Source organism: Drosophila grimshawi, unplaced genomic scaffold, assembly GCF_018153295.1.
Source record: "Drosophila grimshawi isolate 15287-2541.00 unplaced genomic scaffold, ASM1815329v1 contig_44, whole genome shotgun sequence".
Taxonomy (NCBI): Eukaryota; Metazoa; Arthropoda; class Insecta; order Diptera; family Drosophilidae; genus Drosophila; species Drosophila grimshawi.
Genome location: NW_025063240.1, coordinates 14,474,590 through 14,497,179, shown reverse-complemented (window position 1 = coordinate 14,497,179; position 22,590 = coordinate 14,474,590). Strand labels below are relative to the sequence as shown.

Below are 22,590 nucleotides of genomic sequence, written 5' to 3'. Positions count from 1 at the left end.
ATTATTTATTTATATATTTTATACAAATTATATAGCTTGCCAGCCATTGAACATCTGTTGAAAGACGGCGTCTCGCAAACGTGGCTGGTGGGCCACAATTTAGTTACGATTACCACGGCTGGCTGCCCATCGGGACCCACACGGAACGGGCTGTGCGAGCGCTGCGCTCAGCTGGGCAAGGCGCCCAGCATCAATCTGAACTCGAAGAGTCTGAGCGATGCGGCCCAGCCGCCGGATCGGGAATGCCGTTACAACCGTATGAGTTTGCAGCACAGCAGCGGCAATGAGAGCGCCGGCAGCACGGATCATACAACGTCTTCGTCCACATCGAATTCGGCGGCAACCGGCGGTCATCCGCATCGACAGATCTCGAACAGTTCAACGGTATCGCTGGACGCATACCCACGACGCGGCTCCAACCCGGAGGCATCTGGTGGTGCTGGTAATCTGGTCGAGGGCTCCCACACCGGCAGCAACACATCGCTCCTGGGCAATTCGTTGTCGCTGTCGACGGCAAGCGTGAGTCCCTCGACACAGTCCGGTTCCGTTGTGCAGCAGCCGGTCTGTGCGCGTGCCTGCACTGTGTGGGCGGAGGTGTACGTCAGACGTCCGAGCGGTAACATTTCGTGGATAACGCGCATTCAGAATCCCATCGCAAGCGATTGCTTCGGCCAGGATCTGCCGTTCAATAACATGGTCTCATTATTTCTACCCTCTGCCTATGGTGGCGTCTTTGGCCCCGACAATCCGATGCATGCGCAGCAACAGCCGCAGGATGCGCAAACACTGCCAGAAGTAGAAGCCGAGGCAGCTGAGCCAGAAGTGGCACCAGTCCCAACGCCATCATTGGCATCAGCACCAACACCAGCACCAACACCAGCACCAGCACCAGCACCAGCTACGGTGCCAGCAGCTACAGAGTTACGCAACCGAATGGTGGCCAAGGCGCGTGCACTGCAGCGTCAGGAGGAGATACACTCGTCCGTGGGTAGCGCTGTTAGCGGTACAGCGGCCATAGACATACCCATACCACGTTCGAAGCGTGGCAAAGATGCGGCGCTCAGCGGCAGCGTCAGTGACGGTGAGGCCGATGACGATGTGTTGGTCTTTGGCGATGGCCAAATTCGTGCCCGCAATCCGGTGCGACGTGTCAACTCCAGCCCCGAGATGAGCTCCAGCTGGCGTCAGACGTTTCTGGCAGCAAAGCCAGCGCCGCTCTCACAGGAGCCACCGGATCCCGTTAAGACATCGTTCGAGGAACCACAGCTGGCGTCAAAGAAACGCAGCGTCCAGTACAGCACCAAGGATATGCGTGTCAGTTGCGAGGCCATACCCGAGGAGATAGCCGGCTTAACGCCGCTGCAGTCCGTTGCACAGGCATCGAAATGTCCGCTGCAAGCGGCGCCCATCACTCTGCCGCCCAAGCAGCACTCCGCCGACGATGTGAGCAGTCAAGTGGGTGGCATGGTGCAGAACTCAGCATCTGCATCCTCGCTTAAAATGGGCGCCGTTGGCAAGCCACCATTGTCACCAGGCCAGGGACAGGTACAGGTACAGGCAGCGACCGCACCCAAACAGCCAACAGCTGCGACAGGCGCTAAGGTGACTAGCTATGGTGCTGCCTTGGGTCTGGCCAAGTCCAATAGTAGCGGCAATGGTGGCAACGGCTCCGACTATAACAATGGCGGTGGTGGCGATATGATGCGCGGTCGTTCCAAGACCATATCGGTGCCGCGTGAGGTGAATAACGGCAAAGGACGTCCACAGCCGGCGAGCAGCTTTCACAGCTTTGGTGCCGCCAAGCCATCAATCAGCGCCAAGCTGTGCATGAATCCCAGCTTTCTCTTTCTCCAGCTGTACGGCACCGGGCAGCTAGAGGTAACCGCGACACCGCTTAAGGTTGGCCCCGAGCAGTCCAGCGCATTGGCACTATTTGATCTTGTGCCGCCATTTGAGACGCACAAGATCGGTGTGCTATATGTCGGTAGGAATCAGTGCAACAACGAAGTGGAGATTTTGCGTAACTCTTATGGCAGCACTCGTTACGTGGAATTTCTGCGTAGCATCGGCACTTTGGTCAGCCTCAAGGAAGCCGAACAGAATAACCTATTCATCGGTCTGGACAAGAGTGGCGCCGATGGCAAATTTGCCTACATTTGGAAGGATGACATATTGCAGGTAAATGATTACGATGACTACTAATTAGGGGATATTTATGAATTTTATTTGCATTTGTAGGTCACCTTTCACGTGGCCACATTGATGCCCACCAATCTGCAGGATGACCCCAATTGCAACGAAAAGAAGAAGCACATTGGCAACGACTTTGTCAAAATCATTTACAACGAAAGTGGCGAAGAATATAATCTAACCACCATATCCGTAAGTCGTTCCACAACTCAATTGAGCCCTAATCATTTATTTCCTGCTTATTAGGGACATTTTAACTATGCCTGTGTGATTGTTGAGCCGCTGGAACTTAATTCGAATCGTGTCTATGTCAAGGCACGTTCAGAGATCTCTACGTTCGTCTGTCATCCGGAACCGCGCATTGTTTCCGATCGCAGTGCTCCACTACTTGCCCGCCAGATGGCGCTGCATGCAAACGTAAGGAAGATAAATGAATCTAATCGATCAATAGCGATATACATTAACAATACTCCATACTCCATTCCTTTGCAGCTGGCCTCGCTGGTCTATCAAAGCGTACAGACGGAGAACCCGTATGCATCCAATTGGCTGGAAAGATTGCGTAAATTAAAACGTTTGCGCTTACAGGTATTCTTTTAAAAATACCTGCATTTATTTTAAACCTCCGAAGTCTATAGCGTAATTTGTGATTTTATGTATTTCTAGTTGCAAAGCGGCAAAGCATCCAGTGGCAAAAAAGGAAGCGCGGATGTTGATGGCTGGCCAGATTTCACCACATTTACTTAGACACCATTGCAATAGTTATCATTTATATATATATATATATATATGATATCACTTCGTGAAGATCTTGTACAACAAAAGTGAAGAAGCATAAAACAACTTAGTCTCAGGGCAATTATTTATTATTCTTGGAATGCTGTAATTGTCATTGGGAGCTTGAGTGAATCGTTTCACGCCCTCAAGCGTTTTGTTTCCTATTTCATAATATATCATGCACATATTTAATTATTATATACAAATATATACATACATAGCTACAATTTTGTTTAAATATTTCAAATATTTCCTGGCTTGTTGTCCTTTTGAAGTTGCGCAATGTGATCGTATCCGAATTGGGATATCTTGTGTCCAGCCACCCGGTTAGCGAGATCCACAGCATCTGGCAGGCTTTGCCGTAACGCATACGTTGCGTATATGAATCCGGCCATGAAGCTATCGCCAGCACCCAGTGTATCCACGATCTGCTTTGGCTCATAGGCGGGTCCATTGTGAAGATTCTGCGTGGTGGCATCCAAACACACAGCTCCTGTGTTGCCCCACGGGCAAATTATGCTTGGGCAGTTGGGTTTTACTCTGTGAGCAAGTTCCGTGCATGTTTCCTGTGCCGTTTGCCAGCCCTGCTGGTTGGCGAGTTCCTTGGAGAAGACGACATAGTCGCACAGACCGCAGAGCGGCAAATTTGCCTCAAACAGTGACTCAAAATCTAGTGAGATGATGATGCGCTCCTCATTCATCCTATTGTGCTCCTGCACGGCTCTCATCATTTTTATCGTTTCGGACGCTTTGCGTGCCTCAAAGTGTATCCAGCCATAGCGCTTGAGATCGATCTTGCTGAAATCCTGCCACGTCACATATGGATAGTTTTTATTGCAGTGCACAATGGTGCGTGATCCCGTTGCCTTGACAATAATCACCGAAGAGAATGGCGGATCCATCTCTGTGTGGGGACAGTGCTGCACATCAATGCCCCTCCGATGCAGATCGTCGAGCAGCACACGGAATGCGCCCGCGTGGCTAAGCATGCCAAAGAAGTCGACATCGGACCCGAGTAGGCGCAGCACGGTGCTGACATTAGAGGCATTTCCACCACGCTGCCAAAATCCGTCGAGGCATCGCCTGTCCGTGTCCTCCTCGGGAAAGTTGTCGTTGATTGTCACAAAGTCAATAACGGTGCAGCCGACGCAGAGCACGGGATTCATTCTTAACTAAAAATAAGCACATAAACGGACATTTAACAAAAGAGACTTTAGCTTTGTTAATACAATCTAATCGAGATTGCACACATACATATTGATTTATACATGCGTATATGGGTTGATTAATTACTGTTGCTTATCGCCAAATGAATTGTGAACATATGCGAGTACTTAAATACATATAATATGTACTTGTATTTACAAAATTCGAATTAGAATGCATATTAAAATTACAAAAATACAATAAATTTGTAAATACATTCATACATGCATATATAAATCGAGATCTTATTGTTATCGATAAAATACTAAGCCGCGCGTAAATCAAAACCACAAAGCTCAAACATAAAGTGGCTTTCTTGGGCATACCCTGTTCACTCACATTAAAGCTGATTGCGTGCACATTTACACAAGCACACGTTTCAAGTTGCGCGCTCAATTGTAACCCAGGAGAGAGAGAGAGGACGGCACGTCACTATCACTGCACGTTTCTCTCTAAGAGCTGGATGGATGGGCATGCGCAGTGCGTCACCTTGTCAGTTGCGCGCCATGCTTCCAGCTGTAGAGGCGCTTGTCGATCAGTTAACCGCTAGTCACCCGCGCGCGCGGTGTTTATTTGTTGTGCGTTGTTGCTCCGCTGTTAACAGAGAATATTCGTATCAGGCAAAGCAAAGCAAAGCGAAGCGTTTCCTTTAATTTCGCTACTAGCGAAGTGTGTGAAGTGAAAAAGGTGCCATATGATAAATGAATCCAAATTACAATTGTGATTGTGACAATAAGCCGGTTGGTAAGTGACAAGTTCAGTGGGGAAGTGAAAGTGGAAGGGGGAACCGGCAAACAAGTGACAAATGTGAACCCAGCTGGTGGTTATACATATAAAAAATAAATACATGCATATCTATATGTGTGTGTATATAAGCCATTAATGTATATTGCTACATAATTTAATAAATAAAATAAATTTAAACTTAATATCAGAGTGCCGAAAAGTATTTGTGTATTTAAGCATGTACACACACACACAAACATAAGTATATACATACATACGCAGCTTGAACGAAAACGAGTTGAAAATGAGAAGCGTGCTTACGTTTACAGAGAGAGAGAGAGAGAGAGAGTGAAGTACAGAGAGGAAGAGAAAAAGTTGCTGTATTGTAGAGAGAGAGAGAGAGAGAGTGCGCGCTTTTGAGCGGTTGTCAGCTGGTTGTCAAGTTGCGCAAGTGGCCACGCAATATTCTAGGCAGGCGGCAGGCAAGCAAACCGCTCAAAAACTAGCAAAATATTAAATGCTTATGTACATAATTTAGCCATATGTGTGTATACACAGACACGTGCGTAGCATTATTATGTATGCATATATTTTTCAAATTTAATTTGCGACTTTGTTTACATGTGCGTCGTGCCAGTTGACAAAGAGATACCAAGTTAAAAGAGCGAGGACAAAGTCATTTGCTCCTCATTGATCAGTCCCAAAAACGGTGGCTTTTGTGGCGCACTAATATGCGAATGTTAATTCAAAACGTAAATACACGAATTGGTTAAGCAGCCAAATCACAACAATAATGAACATAAACATTGATAAGGCTACAAATTAGTTGCAATAAACATGTGGAAAATCAAATTCAAACATGTTGGGAATAAGAACAGAGTTGCATTTGAAATGCACATAAATGGTTGGAATCACTAAATGCAGATCGATAAATCGCAGAGCAAACACACCAAATTTAAAAGAAAAGCAATTTGTTTGTATTGGACTAACAGTAATACAATTTTGAGGCTTTCTGCAGCACATATTTGTTTAGAAAATATTTGTATGGAAATCAACATGATTAAATAGCTTATATACCTTTGCACATCTCTTCCAGGTAAGTGTCATCATTTAATAGTTGAAACGAATACGAATACGAATACGACTATGAATCGATCGTCAGTCAGTCGGCCAGTGTCAATATCTCGATGCTGCTGCTGCTGCTGTTGCTGCTGCTGCTGCTGTTGCTGTTGCTGCTGCAACAACAACAATGAGTCGTCAATTAAAACCGCAAAACTGGTTTCCCAATGTTTGTACAACAATGTGCATGAGAAGTGCACAGCAAGTTGTAAAATAATACTTATACGGATCTATGCATCAGTATCATCAGCTCAGCTACGATGCAAAAGAGAAAATAAGACAGATGCGGCCTGCTCTGTTTGCCGACCATCAAATACTCTTGCAACTATGTTAATTCAATTAACAGCTGTACGATAAATGTATTCGTAAAGTACCGACGAGTAATCAAGTACTGCCAAATACTTCTCCTCCCATGACTCTCCTACCTTTGTAGTGTCAGTCAACAAACGCTTAGCGCCAGCGTATGAATTTCTATTGGAGAACGTAGCGTAACGAATAATTAAAGTAACCGAAATCGATACTCGATTCTTTGTTTGCTGGAGTACGTTTGTAATTAGTATTCCGTTACCTACGTGTGTAAATTCAGTTTGGGAAACCTACACTCCACTAATGAGGTGCAAGGGCTATTTTTACGTTTTGGCAAAGTGTTGCTCAAAAACGACAAAAGAAAAACAAAAAAAAAAGATTAAACTTATGATGACTTAATATTTGAAATATTTAACCGCAACCAAATAGAAATACCACATATAAAACTGTTGTGTGCAATTAAAAGTACTCTAAACAAAGTTTTTACTGCCAATAATTCTTGATTTGTTGCTTGAGCGTAATTAACATGTATATATATATATTCATATGTATTTATCTGTTTATGTCTGTATGTACTTATTAAACATGCTAACTTATATCTAGTTTGGCGGTCTTTGTTTAAGTGCTACTAGTTCCATTTTTTGTTGTTTTTTTTTTTTGTCAAATTGTGGACCTCAACCTGGTAAATAAAATGGCATATTGCCAAGTACGCAGACAAGTGCATTTGTCTATGGCTTTTTCAAATCTTATCACACTGTTAACTGTTGTTTTTGAGCTTTACTGGGTGAACACAATTGTTTGTGATAACAAATTGGCTCTTTGTGTTCGTGTTGTTGCTGTCACAATGAACACACAACACTCAATCCCCCTACTTTTTTTGCGCCGTTTTGTCAAAGCCGTCCAACCGACCCACTGCTGCCCAAAGTGATATCGCCAGTTTTGCAAAAACTAGCCGATTGGCAGCCCTCGTGTTTAATGATACATCCGGGTGCTATCAATTACTGCTTACACTAGTGTTCTACTATTCCCTACAGGCCAAGCTCACAAATCAAAAATGTCGCACTAAATTCACGAGCTGCACGCAGCAGAAGCAGAAGCAGAAGCAGCAGCAGCAAGTGCTGTCAAGATCTAAAATTTATCTCCATAACTTGCTTGGCATGGCTTGCATTTAAAACGGCAATGGAGAGTTGATGCGAAGAGTTCCGCTTCATCGAGTTCTTATCTGCTGTGCACAGTAGTTGATTCGTCGCTAACTTCTCTTTGGAGATAGTAAGTAAAAGGATTTGAAGAGACAGAAAACGATTCATAAGAATTAAAATGACCATTTTAATATTCAGCTCAACTTCAAGAGTCATCTTTCTTCTTGTCGTACGGGGTATTTTCAGCGTTTAGCTAACCGAGCAATACAATTTTTAAATTTCAGTGTTTTTATGTGCTGTTGGCCCAGAAATAGATTAGACAAGTCAACCACCAAATGAGATATCATTATCCACATTCGTTTCAGGCGCTTTTTTCCAACATTGGAATGACGAATTATATAGAGCTTACTCTAGATAAGAGATATCGCTGCCAAGAGAGTTACACTGGGCTAATAATACACTTACTTTCCAGCAATGTGTTATATATGTTATTATCATCTATCTCGCTCTTTATTTTCCAGTTAATTGGCAACAAAATGAACTCCAGTAAAGAGGCCAAAAGTGCCGCAAAGGGACAAAAGAAATTGCAAAAGACAAATAAAAAGCAGCAACAAAAGCAACAGCAACAACAACAGCAACAACAACAGCAGCAGCAACAACAACAGCAACAAAATGGGATCAGTAAACCAGCCACGAATGCAAAAGCTAAATCAAACGATACAAATGCCAACAATCACATTAACAACAACAATAACAATAACACAATGGTGCAAAACAATAATTCACAGTCAACGATTGGAGCGGGAGGAATCGCAGCGCCAGCAACGACAAATATTACACAAAAATTCAAGGAGCAATACGAGGCGGAGCGTCGTTCCCAGATGACATCGGCGCCCAGCAACGAGAACTTGCCCATTATGGAGCGTACAAGGAGTTTCCGTGGCAAGCTGTCCAAGCTCTTCAATCATTTGACTGGCAGCAAGGAGAATTTGACACGCACCGATGAGTCCAAGGATGAGACTGGCAAGACGCCATTCACCTTTACACGGAGTCGTTCGATGATATTGTTGCGACGACCGAATCGTCGCAGTTTCATTGAGCCGCAGCTGGAACAGTTATCGGAGGAGGCGGAGAAATCTGGGGATCCCATGTCGCCGGCATCACCGCGCAAGAATTCAATCGCGGACACTGGCACAGCTCTCGATGCGTATTCACCCATTTTGCGAAGACGCGCCGATACGGCCAGCTCAGTGAAAACACCAACGCGCCGACAGTCCACCCAGGCGCTAACCTCGACGCCTCTCGACGAGTCGCCGGAGACAAGCACGCAGCGCAAGGCGTCGACAATATCGCTGGCGCCCAATCCGCAGCAGAACTTTCAGAAGCGTCGCTCGAACACACTAATCGCCTCCTTCAAAAGCAGTTGGGCGGGTTTGGGCATTGGTGCGGCGGTTGGTGGTAGCAGTGCTGGCAGCGGTAGCAACACCAACACCACAAACAGCCACAGCGGCGGCAGCGGTGACAAGAAGAAGGACAAAATGAACCCGAAGTGGAGCGCATCGTTGCAATCGCTTCAGGCCATCGACAATATGGTCAGCTATGCGAACATGTCCTTCATTGACTATGACAAGTTCAATGGCTATGAGAAGCAACTGGAGCGACAGCAATCATTAATGAGTCTCGCCGAGCAACCGATGCCAGCCATTCCCCAATTGCCATTACCAGCAACTGCCACAACCACCCCACAGCAGCAATCCTATGCAGCGTCGCCTCTGCCGCGTACACCTTCGTTCGCTAGCTCCTCGCTGGAGAGCTCTCCAAGAACGGTGGTGATGCGTCGCAAGCGTAACAGCAACTCTGTGATCAATCGCAAGAGTAGCCAGAGCCAGAGCTCCTTCAATCTGGACACGGACTATGAGCACAATTTGGACCGGGTGCACAATGTGTATCGCGAGAGTCTGGATTCGCGCACGCTCGAGCTGCTCAATCAGCGATCCCGCAACTCGTACATTCAGGATCTGCCGATGCTCTACGATGCCCTCAACCTCGAGGATGGCTCCGCGAGTCGGCGCTGTTCCCTCTGTGCGCTGCGTGTTGTCAGAGCGAACAGTTTCAAGCAGCAACGCGACATCGTGGATGGGCGCGGGCAGCCCATAAAACAGGTGAGTTATTCTCGATTCAAACACGCTTAGTTATTTAAGGATCGAGAGAGAGATAGACAGGAGCTTTATAGCGATGGTGTATTTATATACCTCAAGTTTAGCCGACATCAAGTACATGTTACATTTCTGCATTTAAAAACATCTACAAATAGGATATTTCATTGTTAGCTTATGTAACAGATAAGTTTTAAGTAATTTTTTTTTACAAACACCTTTTTCCACTATTCATTCTTTATTCGGAATGATTGATCGCTTCTGTTTCAACCGAGTGATCGCATGGTCGATGTGCCGATATATATCGATAACAGTGAGCAGCACCGTTAACCCCTGAGTTCATTGCATTTTCTGTTTGTTTGTTTGTATGCGAAATATACTCCCAGATTTAAGGCTATATAATCAATCAAATCGTTCACAACTCTAGATATAAAAACATTTAATTTTATCTACGTTTATGTAAGACCTTTAGGTATAGATAAAACAAACTGATATATTCCATATTAGCATATACATCTTGGTATATGCAGTGAGACTACATGGACGTACCTGAAATCATTTCATTTTATTAAGGCAAGAGTGTCGCACTATGAATAATAATTTGGCTAGTTCAAGGGTCTACAAACGACTAAAATATACAAGTGCTGCTCAGCATTTTAAATGACTCAATGCACAATGACAAACTATATACAAATGGGACTAGTTCTCTATCAGTTGTAGGTAGTTGACACTGTGAGAAAAACTCCATCAAATAATGACGCAATTTTTGATCTTAACAATTTGTATTTGCCAAAGTGTAATGCTGGAGCACAGTTACAAAAAAATAATGGGATTGTTAGTGTAAATAATAGATGGATAGAGTACGGCCCTTGAATAATTAGTGTGTGTGTGTGTGTGTGTATGTGTTTGTTGGTTTGTGTGTAATTATAAAATGATAAACGATTCATACACAAGTGGCTTGATAAGTGGGTTAAGAACTAATTTGCACTTAGAGTTAACTGAATGTACATAGTTATGTATGTATGTTTTATATAAAGTTGTCAGTTATTCGGCAGTTGCCACAGCGGCGCTCTTCATTTTTGAAACTAATCGAATATTATTTGTACAAGCTGCCTCGATTATTTTGTGTAGTCGGTGTCGCCCTTGGAATAGTGTATGCAAGCCAATACAGTATCCAGTAGATAGAGTGCACCCTCGATGACGCACAGCGAGCCCATGGCAATGCCCACCTGTCGCTCCGAATTGACATACAGGAATCCCTCATCGGACATGTAGCCCTTCCAGTAATGCAGCGCCACACCGCCGACAGCGATCCACATGATAGTGCCCACCACATTCATGATGGTGTCACACAGTTCCCTGTGATAAACACGTTAAAAACAGATCACAATTAGACTAGACACACCTGGAAAGTATCGTTAGTGAGTGGCTTACCCCTTGTGCTTGGTGGTGCCAAAGAGATAGGCAATTGTGTGGCAGCCAGTGTAGATGAGGAAGCCGACCATCACACCGGATGCAACGATTTCTGCATCGGCGCTCTTCTCCTCGTTGAGGTTCCATGTGCCGCCAATGCCAAGGAATTCGCCGCCATCTCCCCACCGATATAGGCAGATGATCACCAAATTGATGATCTGTAAAATAGAAAGTATTACAGTTCACGAGTGTGTTCAATGCTACTTAATGAATCATTCCAATTATATTGCCTTGCAATGATCAGAATTGGTGAGCCCCGCCCTGCAGAGCTTTGGGCACAGCTATTGCGCACTCAGTCGCGACCCGCACTTGGTTTTTTGTGCTTTTCGCACACATGAGTAATATTACTAATCTATTATAACCACACTGATAACCACACTGATAAGGCCAACAGCAGTTACTCGTATTGCTCAACATTTTTTTTTGCGTTGAGCAATCATCTCTGAAGAAGGAAAACTGTTTCTTTTTCTTCATATTTTTTCCAGGAAAAAAGATACGTTCTTTTTGCACAAATGTTTGACATACCAGCTTAAGACCTTTGATGAAAATCGAACCAATTGTTTCCACAGATACCATTCTAATTTCTTTTATTTCTGGCGTTTGTTTAAATTAGTCACACACTGAAAGTACAAGTTATTCGGATTTGTATTCGTATTCGTTAGGTTGTCGCTAGTCAACTGAATGCTGCTTTACTGATATAAGCTTGGAAACAAGTTGAAACGAATTCTGTAGCTTTTGCAATCTACCTAGGCACACAAAGATAAGATAAGCCCGCAACTGGGCGCGATAACAGGTGCGTTTCGAAATGGGTTACGCTTAACAATTGGGGCTTCATGCTGCGCATGCGCCACATGAAACAATCTTATCGCCAAGGGAATTTTATCAATGTTATCGTTAGCGCTTCAAGACCCCAGACAATTATCAGCCACAACTTATTGGTCATATATATAAACTCCATACCATAACTCCTGCCCGGTGGGGGCATTAATCATAGCCAAGAACAAAAATACACAGCGACAACTAGCTCGATAGCAAACCGTCATTTCGTGCGCCGGAAACGTTGCTCATTACGTCATCATCATCGCTGGCGTTGAGTTCTTGAGCTTGCGTGATGATGACAATCGCCTGCTTTATTTCGGACTTGCTTAGGCCTTATAATAATAATAATAATAGAACTGGAAATTCAATGCAAACAAAAATCGCAATTCGCTTATGTTTCATTAATCATGAATGAATTCAAATTGTAATTCAAATAAACGACTATTTTACTACTATACTATATAGCAAATGAATTCAAACTCAATTGCTTTCATTTATTAATGAATACATTCCAATTGTAATTCTAGTTACTTTTCCATTTATTTATTAATTAGTGGCAAACATGTTGTTCATCAATTACTCACTCATTTACATTTTAAATTGTTTTCAGTGTACACTCTTAAGCTGTTGTCCACTGATAACAGTTTTTCTATGTTTTTCTCATTCCTCAATGTTGATAAGTATTTGGCAACTGCAGACCTTCAAACCGATTAACCTTGGACACAGGGCAAGCTGCGATTTAGAAACTGGTTTCGGTAACATTGCTATAAATAAAATGAAAAAGAACTGATAATCTCAGAGTGGCGAAGCTTTAATACCCTTGCTGATTTGCCATTTGTTTCGACTGATGATTAAAAAAAATAAAGCTAATATTTGTTCAGCCTGATTAAGCGGGCATTCAAAACAAAAATGATTTTCATACAGCAGCTTTCAACTTTCTTATGAGTGAATCATCCACCACTCGAACCGATATATCAAGGAATAGTGCACAACTAATCGCAGTAGGTCAATGTTTTCATTGATCGAATAAAAATCTATATAAAATTATAATGCTAAACATATGCATGTATGCATAATTTACTCGTGCTCAAGTGTCACTGGTATATCTGCAAGAGATCAATGGCTTGCTTTTCCCTTCCACATCTTGTTGCCGAGTGATTTTCGCGTACAATCTGTGGCAACTCCGGTCACGCTTATTCCACGAATGCTGCATGCAAGTCGAACGGAGACTTTTATTTTGGAATCTTATACAAACATATGCACATATATCTACAGATATATAATGTATACATATATATATATATATATATTATACATATGCATGTATCGCCGCTGAGTATTGTGCGATGAATCACTGCAAGTCGTCGTCCATATTGTTGTTTGCCAGCGGCAATGACAGTGTCGCGTCGAAGCCGGCATACGCGAGGGTAGATCAAACAGATATGGACCTTGCTCCTCATATAATAATAAAACATTGTTTAGCCTTGCATGGTTTACTTTAGGATTCTACTTCATTTCTGTAGTTTAATTACGGTCATTACAAATGTATCTTTAATTATATACATTATCAATTAGACGAATTAAGGATATTCATTTGCAATTAAGTAAGGGGGCGGGGTGGGTAAAGAATCAGTATTTAATCCGCCCTCGCAATTAACGGAAGAACAACAACAATAAGCGCTGGCGCAGTAGGCGGAATTTAGAGCTTTAAAGGCGTGTCACAACAGCCAGTATTTGAATGACTAAAGCATAAAGTCGTAAGAAGAGCATAAACAAGCATAAAAACATTTATATGTTTATATAGGATAAAAATATACAAAACTGTTTACTTAATACATACATATTTACGTACTTATTTATTTGTGAGTATAAATAAAAATATGGTATATGACGTTATATTATATGCTATAAATGGTCTTGTATCAATTTTATATATTTATATATTGCGAATTTTGATTGTCATACTTGTTAAATATGTATGCATGTGTGTGTGTGTGTGTGTGTGTGTGGGTGGGTGGGTGTCTAGCATCTATGAGGTGCGACTGCACATCAATAATTCGACTTCTCCCCAACACTACGAAATGTAAACCATGATTTGCGATAACAACAACATTCACGCAGAATGACTCATTGCTGCTGGCACATGGCGCCGCTTGAGCTTTTCAGCATAAGTTTTTTATTTTGATTAAATTTTTTTTATATTTTTTTGAATTTGCGGCGCGTTTCATGTACATGTTTATATGTTTGTTTGTATTATATACAAGAGTTTATGCAAATATGTGTGTATGAATGCTTAAAACTCTGCGCTTGGTGGGTATGAACAAAATTTGTTGTTGCTGTTTCCATGAATGAACGTAATGTTTGTTTACCAATGGCTTATCGCAAAAAGCATTCAAAAAGCTCTCTACCTCCAGCACAAGCAAGCACATTTAAGAGAGCCCAAAAGAAAGAGAAAGAAAGAAAGAGAAACTCACGTGCTCGCTCTCTGGGTTGCAAATGTGCATAGCCAAATGAAGAGAATGAGAGCAACAGACATACTCTTCTGTGTTTTCATACAAGAGGCGTGCTTCAAAAGTAAGTCACGCTGAAAATGCTTAAACTCTTAAGATCTTAAGCACGATTTTTTTCAAATACAATTAGCTTCTTCAATAGTATAGAAATTACTCGAGTTTTGCTTACATTTTAGTCGTACAGTCAGCTCCTGAGCATTCTAACTGCTTGGTACTGATGGACACTATGTGGTAGAAAGTAGGTGAAATGTTTTGGCGTCTCCGGCACTGAATCTCATCATCCCTCAGTATCTCAAAGTGACGTTAAGCAAATTAATTAAGAGAGAGAGAGAGAGAGTGTTGCATGCGTTTACAATTGAAACTCAACACGCATCCAAATTCTCTTTGAGTGTCCTTGGGCCGTTATCCTTATCAAGCATGCTTTCTCAGCTTTTGCACGACCAATGCCATTTTGGTCGCCCTCGTCCTTTAAACGACCAACTCTGTCCTCCGCCGCATTAGTTGGTTGCGGAACGTCGCGCTGTGCGGACAACTAAAGGAACTACGCGACCCTGGCAAGTAAACAGTCGACGAAGTCTCTGCAATCGCAACGATTACGTTTTGTTTTTGTGTAGTTCTGCTCGTAATTGTTTTTGCGCGGGGACTTAAAAAAAAAAAAACAAAAAACCATAAAAAATACAAAAAATACAACAACAAAAAAACGAAAAGAAAAACAAGCAAAACAACAAAACTAAGTGCAGCGCAATGCTTATACATACATATATGTATGTATGTATGTGTGCATATGTGTGAGTGTGTGTGTGTGTGTGTGATTCTGTAAACGTAATGAATTACAAGTTCGGCACACAAAGCAGTGAATAACGCAATTATTATATACAAGACTTCAATGTCACGAGATGCCCATCAAATTATGATTACTATGCAAATGTGGCATATATATATATATATAAATATATATATATATATATGATGTAGATGTATATATGCAGCCGTAAAGCCCAACGCAATTAATATAAACACACGAATTCAATTCACATGCAAGTGGGCGAATAAAGTCAACTCTGAAGTGTGGCGATTGACAGAATGAATCAGCAGCCCCAAGGAGTTGGAAATGGAAAAGTCCTGATTGAAATCCCCATGCATTATCCCGCTTATGTACATACATACGCCTATGTACGAATAATTATGTAGGTACACTAGTTTATTTGACCATGCCCCACACCCACACCCGCACCCGCACCCGCAACCCAATCCCCAACCCCAACCCCTAAGTCTATTACGACCAGACTGATATCATTTCTCTTCCTTAAGCGCATTAGCCATTATATAAAGTATACGAAGTGTAAACACGTTAATGCCGGCATGGCAAATACCTATTATGGCCAACAAATATCGCTTACGATATGCTCCAAAAAAAAATAAGTGAGTCGTTAGTGGATAACATTTTTTGTTTGTCACTAATTGCATTTTGTTGTTTTTGGGTTGGATTGACAACGGAAATCATCTTTACGGATTTGCATGCATATCTGTATATATTTGCTTGAAAAAGTGAAACTCAAGCAAATGGAATATTTAATGGCAGTATGCAGTCTGTGTTGTGCTGCAGCTAAGGCATGATTATCCCCAACATTGGGTAAGAGACACGAGTGGACGCGGAGGAACGGCTGAGTCCTCTCAAATATGCATAACCTAATTTCATTTTATGCAGCATACTTATTGGTGCAACCCACGCAATCCACACTGCACACACTTATATGCACAAGTATATACATACATATATACTGCTCGCCTCTTATATATTCGTATTTTTGGCACAGCGGACACAGGGTACTGTAATATTCATTAGCCACCCGATAAACATGTACTATATAAGTATATATGTGGGGCAGCCTAACAGTTCTGTCCGTGACTCGTCAAAGCATTTAAATGCTTATTATATTTAGGAGCAGTCCGTTGCTCTGCCTGCTGCCTGCTGCTTGCTGCTTGCTGCTTGTTGCCTGCCTGCAACAGTGGAGCGTGGCAGCTGGAATCGGTCTCCAGTGATGTTCGATGCTTTATACGCTGAAATTTCAATTCAATTGAAATTCAAGGTGGCACCACCGTATAAACAGATGCAATAACACGGCGTACACATGCAAAAAAAAAAAAAAATAAATAAATAAAAAACGAAAAAGAGAAGGGGAAGGGGAAGCGGAAGGGGAAGGAGAAAAACACCATTTATGAGCAGGCACGCTCCTTTCAGTTTCAGCCCGCCAGAGTTTTGCAAGGTCATTCTGCAACAACACAAACACGGCCCGTAGTCATTCAAATTCAAAATACATAATTTTTAAGCACAACACATTAAAGCGCTGTCAGAACTGAAAGAAATATGAAATTTCATGCTCTAATTATACGCCTGTAGAGGCTGTTGTAATTTTGTCGTGAAATTTGTAACGCATTCAAGGAGACACCTCCGACCCCAGCTCTGACGCTGTGTATCTTGATGAAACTGGGAATATATGCGTCTTATTGCTACATGCAGTCAATATGTCGAAGCCGATCGAATCGGAGCACTATATCATCTATCTGTCATTGCAATAATCGGTCTAAAAAATTATGCATACTTCTAAGGATTTGTCATTTAAGAAAACATTTTTTTCTTATTATTCTAGGACTAAGTAACTTTATACATTGTTATAATCTTGTTGAAATCTGGCTTTAAATGATTTCAATTCGAGAAGAGAAAGATCGTAAATCAATCCACTTATAACGAAACTTATATCTTGTCCCTTGAGTGTTTAGCACTTTTAAGTTGTAATTTATTAATATAAACGATAAATTTCTAGTCGAGAATTGATTCGTATGCAAGACAAGAAGTTCTCTTTTTACTGAATACAAATTAAAAGGAAACCCAGAAGAAGTTTATAAAAAGTTTCAACAGTTGACGTGGGTAACACAAATATACTACCAATTTTGCTAAGTGAAAAAGTACACGGAGCCTGCAAGCAATTTTATCTCCCATGTCTCTTTCTCTTTCTCTTTATCTGCCTCTGCCTCTGTCGTCTTTCACTTTGCGGTCATGTCTACCGTATGGCCTCAATGGCCAGGGCACATCAGACATCTTGGGAGGCTGTTTTCGGGGCAGTTGGGGCAGCTGCTACGGATGACGTCAGCACGTAACAATCATATGGGCACCTGATGAGAGTCGAAAGTAAATACAAACAAGTATCACGAAGACATGTCCAGTTCCGTTCCGTGCCGAGCGGATCGGTTCGGTTCGGTTCAGTTTGGTTCAGCTTGGGGCAACTCGCGACTGGTAAATATTTCGCTTTGTCCTTGGGTATATTGTGTGGCGGTTGGGACAAAAGTCATAAATCAAATTTAATTTGAGAAATATTGCCGCATTTTTGGGCGGTTGGAGGAATTTTTGCGGCAACAAACCAAAGCATAAATATTTGTAATGTTATTTATGAATGTGGGCATAGTCAAACAGGATATAATAAAATGCGATGGATGCTTTAATTAAATCTTATCACACGTTAACTAAACACTGAAATTATACTCAAATATCCCTCGAGTGTCCTCCAAACTGCTCTCAATCATATTATATGTGTCCTGCTGTTATGTTGTGCTCCTCTTCAGTATTCCCAACGACCTGTTCAATTATTTGTTTCGATTTATGATGCGTATTCGCTTTTTTTTTTGTGTTATTTTTATTAATATTGCCCTGTAAACGTGATTTCAGGTTGAAGTTCATGTTAAATTCTATTGCAATTTGTCGGCTGCTTAGCTTTAACAGCAACAGCTTCCTCCAAACTAAACCGATTTTCAAAAACAGAATATTTTTATTCATGTTTTGGCATTTAAATTAAATCTGCGCAAAAGTTAAAATCGATTTTTTTCAGCTTCGATTTGGTATCGGCGCGAATATTTTCTTTGCCAAAAAAGTAATACATTTTTGCAAATGGTTTGGCCTCTAATTAAATTCTGAAATAGTACTTTAGGCCAACTGCTTAGATTGGAGCACAGAATTTGGAATGTTTTCCATGTATTTGAACAATTTGGAGAGTTATGGTTATCGAATGCGCTAAGAGCTGTTGACATCCATTTACCTTTTACACATTTACGATTCAGGTTTTGGGACGTTGCCCTCGAAGCAGCAGCTCATCCACAAATCCACAAATTAAGCCAAAAAACTAATTGAATCACCTTAAATCAACGTTAACACAATTTGCAAACAAATGGAAATGGGGAAGGCGTAACACTCTTATTTTATTATATACCAATTTACGCACACACGTAGCATGAGAAATTTGTCATTAATTAGTCTACAGGTGTTGTTTTCCAAAGGTAAATTTTGTGTGTGTGTGTGTGTGTGTGTGTGTGTGTGTGTCCGAGTATATATGTATTTATGTGTATTTATGCTAGAAGCGTGTGAAGAATTTGTTCGGAGCTCATAAAAATTGGCAAACAAAGGCAACTTTGGACAACGGACGATTCGAGCCCGGCAAATTTGCGTGTGCAACATTTGTTGGCAACACGGCTTGGGTTTGTTGTGCCCCCAACGGACTTACGTAAATTTTTTTATTTTTTTTTTTTACGACAATAACGCAGATTCAGACAAGGCATAACAACAACAACAACAAAAAAATAGCTGCGAATGCGAAAAAAGAAAATATGGCATTTCACGAAAAGGAAGCACAACGATCGATTTTGGAATTGGCAAGGCTTGGAAGGGCCATCGAATCAAATGGATGTGTATGGGAGGGGTGCGGGAGGCGGTGTGATATGGTTTGTTAGTTGGGTGGTGTTGCCGCCACGTGAGGCGAGGGCGATAATGATGACACATACAGGGGACCTAACCTTGCCAGCGGTGTGGCAAAGTCACCGTCAATTACAACAAATGACGTAAGACAAATGCAAGAAAGGAAGCGCGCAAAAGAGCCAAAATTGTCTCATTTTGAATGTGATGCCAAACGATTATTATGCTCGTTTATACAAAAATTAAATAGTGCCATTCTGTACACCTGTTGTTGGCCAATTATGTATCTAATATAAGCCAGTTTAGTCTAATAGCCTCAGATTATATGTACAGAGCCTAGAAGTGGCTGTACTTGGAAGTTGTTCGTTGTATGCTCAATTTAAAAAATAGAACAACGTAGATATATATCTGAAATGTGAGGCAGAACGGTTTCAACTGCATTTCAACTGGATATTTCCGCTTATTTCTACTTATCTGCATGTCCATCGCGACATACACTTGCCATTAGTTCGCTGAGTTCCTTTAAATACCATTTGCAAAATCGCTCGTCATTTGCATGTTTGCATGTCAACCTACCACTTAACAAAACTCCTGAATATATACAAATATATATATATAATGTATATGTACTGCATAGCTGCACTATGACCCAATCTTTGTGATAGCTGCGCAACAAGATGATAGGTTTAAATCCTTATTGTGGTGTGGCTTCGTTAGATTAGTTATTTGTCATCTAAGTAAATATAGTGTTATTGATATTGATATTTGTACTATTAATATTGCATATAATAATTAAAAGTTTAACGCTACTGATTGACTTTTCCTCACTGCAATTGATTTCCTATTTGGTTGCAGTGCATCCAATTTTGTGTCATGTTGCGTGCCTTGTGGCCATTATTTTGAAAGAAGAAATGAATATAGTCTAGTACACCCAATGCTAGACTAAAATATATCCTGTGCAACCAGCAAAAAGTTTCTACATTGAAAGCATACATTATTTCTTTACAAATTAAGAAGTTCTCAGTTACTCCATTGCAGGCACTAACTCAACAAACACTCCTCGAAATACTTAAAGCATCCAGTTATCTTTTATATATATAAATATATGTGCAATATAACCTGTTCAATTGTCAGGAGCATCAATTTGTATTTATCTTTATGAAACTGCATTGTAAAACTAGAACACTTCCCCACTCCCTTCTCCGCTAGTTAGCAAGAAATCATATTCCCCGTAGCACGATTTATTGAAAACCAAAATGTAGTAGGCAAAATATTCCGTGAGCCATGTAAATATATGCACATACCCTGGAGCCATAAAAGTTAGTTTGAATGAGTGTATTCAGTAGTGGAGAATATTTGTGAGAGTCCGTTGTAGAAAAGATGAGTTGAGGTTTTAGTTGTATTCCAATTGAATTTCTCTATGATCTCTGATCATTTTTGGAATGAATTTCAAACCAGTGGTTAAATCATGATAAAAAAAATCATAATTATTGGATATAAATGCATAAGTTGTGGGGAAATCAACAAAAGTCCTTTTGCGTTTGACTTTAAACATTGGGTATTTTTCAGCCAGGCAACCATAACGACAGGATCTTGGTGGTTGGTGTAGCTAGTACGTAGAACATAAAGAACTGGCTGAATACACAGGTAGGCCTCAAGGTAATGCGAACCGTTGTAACAGTGGCTTACTCGCAAAACACGCAAGCCAAACATTTAAATCGATTTCGAGGCAACCTTAGAATTTTCCAGTCCATCGAGGGAGTCAAATGCTTTTGACACATTTAAACTTGTAGATAGACCTCCTTGTACTGGTGGTTAAAAGAAGTCTTAAGAAGGCCAGTTCGGTCGTTCCGTTCGGAAATGCAATGAGGTCAAAACCATTCATCTATTTAACGGGCCCCGACTAGCATACATATCAAGGCAAGTGTAAATTCAATAATTGCTTAGCTGGCAAACAATCTGTGACGTAAGTGCTGTAGCCTGCATAATGCATTTGATTCACATATATATATACATATATATATATATAGATATGTAGGGATTTAGTTCATAGTTTACTATTCAGAGTTCAGAAATTAAGATGGACAAAACTAGTTGTTGAGGATGGTACATTAAATAAATAACGTATACTTAATACTACATTAAATATATCGTATACTTAATACTACTACTACTTAATACCTTTTATGTATACGTATATATAGATATACAGATTGAGTTCGATTACTAACAGAGGATTGTAGAAAATATAAAATATTTGTATATACCCTATACTTTTCACTGTATACACTGTATTTTCTATATAGATATATATACACTCTTATCTACGATTCTGATTCGTTTTGCTGCAATATTGCATTTTTGGTATACTGCCTTTGCGGCTTTTATTAGATTTCGCTCCTCTGAGACTCGTTTAGGACTTGCTTGCTGCTCTGGCCTCCAGCTCACCTCATTCACTCAAGTCAACTGGGCTTGTGTGTGCTGCGAGGCATAGTGAGCGATATAAATCAAATGTTTGGCAAAAAGTGCAGAATGGTTAAAGAAAAGAAATGACATCAGAGGGAGGCATGTCTACATCGGTCCCGTGAGTTTTTGTGGCCATTAGCCAGACGGACTGGCTGGCTGGCTGGCTGGCTGGCTGGCAATTGAGCGTGATTAATTGAATTGCCATTTTCTAAAAGCTTTGAAAACTTATTGAATAAGCATTGGGCATAATCAATTCTGAAGTCAATACAATGCATTTGCTCAAAGTTTGAAGCAAGTAACTTTTATGACAGCAATAAATATAAGCGTATGATAAAATATATAGAATTTAAAGAAACTTTTTATGTCCACGCTGAGTTAGCATTATTTGTGCTTTTAAATATTAAAATTATAAAATGAGATCACAAAAAACAATAAATTATTACTAAATACCATCTTAATAACGTTTTAAACATTCTTTTTTTTTCTTTTTAGGTAATTTAAATGTCCTTCATTATTCCCTATATACATATGTATATACATTTATTACACCTGTCGGCCATTTGACATAATGTGATTGCCGCCTGAGGATATCAGCGAACCGGGAAATAAACAATTTTTCAGAAAATAAATGTACGGTAAGCGGCAGCGACCCTGCACAAGGAAGAAAACGCGCAAAAAGGACTAAATAATCCAATATCGAAATGCTTCATTTTAAATCAAAAATCCATCTAAGGTGAGTAGCAATATATAATATTAAATTGGAAGGTCCGTTGGAGCGTGCAACAGGAAGACATGCACATCCTACCGTACAGTTGACAAATATGGTTTACCGTCATATATTTTAAATTAATGCTCAGAGCCAATAATATACGTGTTTCTTTTATGATTTTAATATGTTTTTGTGTTGGCTGTCATTTTTTATGTGGACATCTATGCGAATGGGTTATTGATTTATTAACGAT

The 22,590-nt window shown here is 40.9% G+C and overlaps 4 protein-coding genes across 8 annotated transcripts in view; 2 read left to right on the top strand and 2 right to left on the bottom strand.

The window, feature by feature from the left end:
• Nucleotides 1-3,035, top strand: part of LOC6557293 (tuberin) — a 9,807-nt gene extending 6,772 nt beyond the window's left edge. For both annotated transcript variants that reach the window (XM_043215434.1, XM_043215433.1), the window contains exons 12-16: nt 36-2,178; nt 2,239-2,382; nt 2,437-2,607; nt 2,683-2,778; nt 2,857-3,035. In XM_043215434.1, the coding sequence (XP_043071369.1) occupies nt 36-2,178; nt 2,239-2,382; nt 2,437-2,607; nt 2,683-2,778; nt 2,857-2,937 (2,635 nt within the window). In that variant the 3' untranslated portion in view covers nt 2,938-3,035. The remainder of the gene's footprint in view (nt 1-35; nt 2,179-2,238; nt 2,383-2,436; nt 2,608-2,682; nt 2,779-2,856) is intronic.
• On the bottom strand, nt 3,035-6,021 carry LOC6557183 (ketohexokinase). Of its 4 annotated transcripts, none has more exons than XM_043215437.1 (2): nt 5,977-6,021; nt 3,035-4,139 (listed from the first exon to the last, which is right to left on the bottom strand). In XM_043215437.1, exons 1-2 carry the CDS (start codon nt 6,007-6,009, stop codon nt 3,210-3,212), a joined length of 963 nt encoding a protein of 320 aa, XP_043071372.1. In that variant the 5' UTR covers nt 6,010-6,021; the 3' UTR covers nt 3,035-3,209. The 4 variants fall into 4 exon arrangements, with proteins under 4 accessions (XP_043071372.1, XP_043071373.1, XP_043071374.1 ...); XM_043215438.1 differs by lacking the exon at nt 5,977-6,021 and adding an exon at nt 4,398-4,477; XM_043215439.1 differs by lacking the exon at nt 5,977-6,021 and adding an exon at nt 4,390-4,399.
• On the top strand, nt 4,696-22,589 carry LOC6556576 (putative uncharacterized protein DDB_G0282129). Its single transcript, XM_032736700.2, has 3 exons — nt 4,696-4,917; nt 7,985-9,625; nt 22,121-22,589. The coding sequence occupies exons 2-3, from the start codon at nt 8,000-8,002 to the stop codon at nt 22,127-22,129; spliced, it is 1,635 nt and encodes a 544-aa protein (XP_032592591.1). The 5' UTR covers nt 4,696-4,917; nt 7,985-7,999; the 3' UTR covers nt 22,130-22,589.
• Nucleotides 10,383-11,791, bottom strand: LOC6556525 (protein snakeskin). Its single transcript, XM_001984202.2, has 3 exons — nt 11,618-11,791; nt 11,054-11,250; nt 10,383-10,978 (listed from the first exon to the last, which is right to left on the bottom strand). Exons 1-3 carry the CDS (start codon nt 11,666-11,668, stop codon nt 10,738-10,740), a joined length of 489 nt encoding a protein of 162 aa, XP_001984238.1. The 5' UTR covers nt 11,669-11,791; the 3' UTR covers nt 10,383-10,737.
• Nucleotide 22,590: the final 1 nt, after the last annotated feature.

Excerpts from the sequence above, each read along its gene's own strand:
- LOC6556525 (XM_001984202.2), bottom strand. The coding sequence starts at position 11,668 with ATGGTATCTGTGGAAACAATTGGTTCGATTTTCATCAAAGGTCTTAAG. Across the intron at positions 11,251-11,617 it reads TCATCAAAGGTCTTAAGCTG|ATCATCAATTTGGTGATCAT; the intron begins GTATGTCAAACA and ends TCTATTTTACAG. Across the intron at positions 10,979-11,053 it reads GGCACCACCAAGCACAAGGG|GGAACTGTGTGACACCATCA; the intron begins GTAAGCCACTCA and ends TGTTTATCACAG.
- LOC6556576 (XM_032736700.2), top strand. The coding sequence starts at position 8,000 with ATGAACTCCAGTAAAGAGGCCAAAAGTGCCGCAAAGGGACAAAAGAAA.
- LOC6557183 (XM_043215437.1), bottom strand. The coding sequence starts at position 6,009 with ATGATGACACTTACCTGGAAGAGATGTGCAAAG. Across the intron at positions 4,140-5,976 it reads CCTGGAAGAGATGTGCAAAG|TTAAGAATGAATCCCGTGCT; the intron begins GTATATAAGCTA and ends GCTTATTTTTAG.